Source organism: Gymnoscopelus braueri (assembly GCF_963280865.1).
Source record: "Gymnoscopelus braueri genome assembly, chromosome: 10".
Classification (NCBI taxonomy): domain Eukaryota; kingdom Metazoa; phylum Chordata; class Actinopteri; order Myctophiformes; family Myctophidae; genus Gymnoscopelus; species Gymnoscopelus braueri.
In genome coordinates this window covers 7,764,159-7,769,158 of record NC_137611.1, presented here as the reverse complement: position 1 = coordinate 7,769,158, position 5,000 = coordinate 7,764,159, and the positions used below count along the sequence as shown (strand labels likewise).

Here is a 5,000-nt window from a genome sequence, read left to right as displayed (position 1 = left end):
AGTTCTTAAAGCGGCCGTTTCCGTAATGTTCCTTTTTATGGTTTTATATCGGTTTTATTCCCCTTTCATTTTTTTTTGCAATTTACGTCTCCTGGTTTATTGTATCATTGTATCAGAGCGGGATTTTATTGTATCTTAAACAGTCGAGTTGAGTTTCTCATTTTGAAACAGTGTTGTTTGTTACCAGTGGTTTTGAAAAGTGACTCATAAATCGGTATTTATGTTGTTGGTACCATGATTTAAAGGCAGTGGTGGAAAAAGTACTCAAATGTTTTACTTGAGTATATACTAATACTGCAATGTAGAAGTACTCTGTTACAAGTAAAAGTCCGGAATTCAAACTTTACTTGAGTAAAAGTACAAAAGTATTGGTATCAAAATGTACTTAAAGTACCAAAAGTAAAAGTACTAAAATGTTTGAAAATAGCCGATCTACAAGCTCACAACGCGTCGCGATGCGACACCTTGTGAGCTTGTAGATCGGCTATTTTCAAATAGCCTAGGTGTAAAATAGGGCTAAAGTGGTTAATGTATGTTTTATAATGTATATCTGCAAAGTAACTAGTAACTAAAGTTTTCAAATAATTGTAGTGGAGTAAAAGTACAATATTTGCCTCTGAGATGTAGTGGAGTAGAAGTAAAACTACTGAAAACTGGAAATACTCAAGTAAAGTAAAAAATACGTCAAAATTGTACTTAAGTACAGTGCTTGAGTATACGTACTTAGTTACTTTCCACCACTGTTTAAAGGTAATGCTTGGTAATGGATAAGGGACAACTTCAGATATGTACATAATTAGTCAGTATCTAGACAAAGAGAAGAATTCTCCCTATAACTGCTGAAAAAGCAGCTGTCTGGGCATGAAGAGTCATCGTGAGTGGAGGAAGTTGATAGTTGTAGTAGTAGTTTCAAAGGTTTTCAAAATAGCAGATCTACAAGCTCACAATGTGTCACATCATCGCAACGCATTGTGAGCTTGTGGAACGGCTGTATAAAATAGGGCAAACGTAACTTGTAACTAAAGCTGTGTAGCAAAAACAACAATATTACAACTTTTTTTGTGAATTAATGACGTACTTCGACATTCTATGTCACACAAAAGTAGCAAAAATAGCAGATCTACAAACTCAAAACGCGTCGTGTTTTGAGCTTGTAGATCTGCTATTTTTGCTATTTTTTAATTGGAATCCTGAATTCTCTTTTGCTTTTACAAATGCATTTAGTTATACTTATGTTAACTTAATGAACTTACAAACAAATACATTGGACATGAAAAAGACAATAGAATTTGAATACTAGTCATTAAGATACTATAATATAGAGTGAAGTAATTAAAGTAGGTCATGTTTGCATGTTTGGAATTAAGTGCATTAAGTGCATTCACGCATTAAGTGAAGGTGGGGGCCGGCAGTTGCCCATGTATGCTCTGAGAGTATTGATTTTTTTGGTCACTTTCCAACCGCTGACGTGTGTGTGTGGTTGTGTGTGACGTCGTCGCCCCCCCCTACAGGTGGACGTGGGCGACCGCATCATGAAGCTGAACACGGAGGTGCGGGACGTGAAGGTCACGACCCGGAAGGGCTTCTACCTGGCGTTCCAGGACGTGGGCGCCTGCATCGCCCTGGTGTCCGTGCGCGTCTTCTACAAGACCTGTCCGCTCACCGTGCGCAACCTGGCCACCTTCCCCGACACCGTCACGGGCGCCGACACCTCCTCGCTGGTGGAGGTGCGGGGCTCCTGCGTCAACCGCTCGGAGGAGAGGGAGGAGCCTAAGATGTACTGCGGCGCCGACGGCGAGTGGCTGGTCCCCATCGGCGGGTGTCTCTGTAGCCCCGGGTACGAGGACCAGGGCGGAGCCTGTCAAGGTAAGAGTCGTGCGGGACAAATCCCACTTTGTTCAGATATCAGTGTTGCCAAGTTTGGCGCTTGTTATAAGCGACTTTGGTACTTGTTTTTTTCCTGTTAAGTCGCTTGTAAAATATTGGTAGTTGCAGCCTGCAGGTTGGTTTTATGGGCTTATTTCTAAAGTGTGGTTGCTTATTTAAGCGTGCTTCAGTTTAACCACTTTAATCAGCTTTTTGAAAAATTGCAGATTTACAAGCTCACAACGTGTCGCAGTGTGACATGTTGTCAGCTTGTAGATCTGCTTTTTTTTCCTCTCTGGAAAAAAGGGAAAATCTGGAATGTTTTTGAAACTTAGGGGGTCCCTAACTGGAACACATTCATTTCAGTTGAACAGCCAAATGCATGTTTGAGAACCTCACCTGCCCCAGTCGCTTATTCTGGGCTTGTTTGAGGTTGCGATGAGTTGTGGTGAGGTTGCAATGAGTTGTGATGAGTTGTGGTGAGGTTGTGGTGAGGTTGTGTTGAGGTTGTGGTGAGGTTGCAATGAGTTGTGGTGAGGTTGAGCGTCCAGATTGAGACACATCTTTAGAAATCAGGAATTGAATCACAATATGGTTCAGATCTGATCTGCAAAACAATCAGTTTCCATTTGTTTCTGTGCTGTTCAGGACATAAAACATTCCATTCTGGATAGGCTAGAAAATGTGATGTTTGGCTGACAGTGTGAACACACACAGCCTGCAGATAATAAGCAGGGTGTCAGGGTGGGGCTCATTAAATGTAACATGACTTCCCCCTTAATGTGATCAACACCGCTCATTGTTATGTGCTCCATCTGATACTGTCACGCATACCACAACTCCTTAACATGTGGGAACGAAAGAGACAAAGAAAGGGGCATTTCGGATCATTGTTGCCATAGCACAGCTGTTGTCTACCAAAGCTATTTCTTTGTTTTACGCTCACGCTCGTACAACACTGCCATTTGCCAAGCACCTGAAAATGATTTCTGAAAGACATAAAGCTCTTCACCATTGCATAGTACTCCCCCAATGTATCTGGTAGCCATAGCAACGTCCAACCCTTTGCGTAGGAGAGCGCTAAATCAGTGATTCCCAGTCCTTTTCATCTGAAGGATCCCCAGTTTGATAATGCATTACGGCACGGACTCCCATTTGCTTTGATTTTATTGATGTTTTATCTCTGGGAGCCTAATCTAATACTGTAAAATCATCAGTGTTCATTTAAGTGGAACCAAACGGACCCTACAGGTCCGTTTAGTTCCACTTGTATACTCAATACACATGACGCCAGGTCCATGATAACCTCAGAATTTCACATAGTTTCCAGAGATTACATCACAGGTTGAATCCTGCAGATTCTTCAGAATCGATTCCGTCCGATTTTCGGTCCCCATTCCTAGAGACGATTCTCTGTGATTAATCAGTTAGTCTACAGTGTGTGTTTTCACGTCACCTTCTGGTGTCACATCAGCGTGGAACCTTGACCAGAGGTGATGCCGCAAAATCACCAGGTTACCTAAAACCAGAATGGCTGAGTTAGGGATGGGACCATATGAAAATTACATGTCACGATTATTGTGGCCAAAATAATTGCGATTAGCGATATTATCGCGATAATCAAAATATGCTTAAAACTTAAAATGCCACTTTTGTATAACCACTTGAACCCCCAGCATCCCTATTCTGGAGGGAAAGCTCGCCAAAAATAGCCGATCTACTTAAAATCTCCGCGATACGATTATCGGGAGCGTTTTTTAATCACGATAAACGCTAATAACGATAATAATGGTCCCATCCCTAGGCTGAGTCGTGTTGAGTTGAGCCTGTACCACCTGGTCACATGTTCTCATGTTTTCTTTTACTTGGATGGGTTTTTTCTCGCCCCCACAAATTTCTCGCCCACAGATGCTACTAGGTTCATTGTGGTCTCCTAGTTTCTTTGAGGCACAACATTGTTCTCTCAGCATCTCTAGTTATGTGATGATTTGCCTTGTTGTTTATACGCTATAGAGTTCATGTTTACTCGGATTACTCTGATCCTCTATCTGGATAAGAACGTCTGCTAAATGCCTACATTGTAATGTGTAATTGTACCTTGCAGGGGAAAACTGCCAACAGATGCATACACAGTATTTTATTTAACTCTCACTTACACTTTCTGTGTACTACACTCTAAAAAGTGAGGTCCGGCAAAATGTGTTAAAATAGCATCAACCCACTCAATCCGGGAACGCATCTGTGTCGTTTTAGATTTCTTTGGCTGTTGAAAAATTGCTCATACGCGCTTGTAGATCTGCTATTTTAGAAAATTCTTATAAATGTTTGCAAATCTTTGAATATAAATATTTGTAAAACATTTGTAAAATATTTTGTTCCAGGGACCCCCACCCCCCAGAAGCAAAGATTTTAGTTACTAATGTTCGCTTTAAAATATATATATATTCAAAGATTTTAGTTACTAATGTTCGGTTTAAAATATATATATATTCAAAGATTTTCACAAATGTTCACGTTTTTTCTAAAATAGCAGATCTACAAGCTCATAGCACGGCACTCTGTGCCACGCTATGAGGGGGCGGTAAACCGGGTCTGACAGAAGACACTTTTACAACACAACGTTCAGAATCAGAATCAGAATCAGTTTTATTGTCACATCACAGGTTTACAAGGTAAAAAAGTGGGTGAAATTCTTTTTTGTACATCGTTCCCATCGCAACGTTAGTTTCCATAGAAAGAAGAGGGGGGGGGGGGAGAAGAAGAGGGTGGGGGGCAGGTGGGAAGGAGATCAAAACAAGAGAGCAACAGAAGGCCAGACAAGTTATCTACATATTTACAAATTACCTGAGATAATAAAAAAAAAACTAAAAAAACTAAACTAAGGTGCCTGAGCATAGCAGCAATGTATTGTATACTGTGCATGTTATACTTATACTGTGCATGATAGACAATGGACGTTAAGGTGCTTAGAGTTACTCCCTTCCATTCAATCACACACACACACACACACACACAAACACACACACACACACACACACACACACACACACACACACACACACACACACACACACACACACACACACACACACACACACACACACACACACACACACACACACGCACACACACAC

At 41.1% G+C, this 5,000-nt stretch overlaps 1 protein-coding gene across 1 annotated transcript in view; it reads left to right on the top strand.

Annotated features, from left to right (window-relative positions):
- The window catches only part of LOC308092876 (ephrin type-A receptor 4-like), a 74,301-nt gene that overhangs the window by 11,903 nt on the left and 57,398 nt on the right, over window positions 1–5,000 (top strand). Inside the window, exon 5 of the mRNA XM_080438983.1 lies at window positions 1,512–1,866. Coding sequence (XP_080295109.1) covers window positions 1,512–1,866 — 355 coding nt within the window. The remainder of the gene's footprint in view (window positions 1–1,511; window positions 1,867–5,000) is intronic.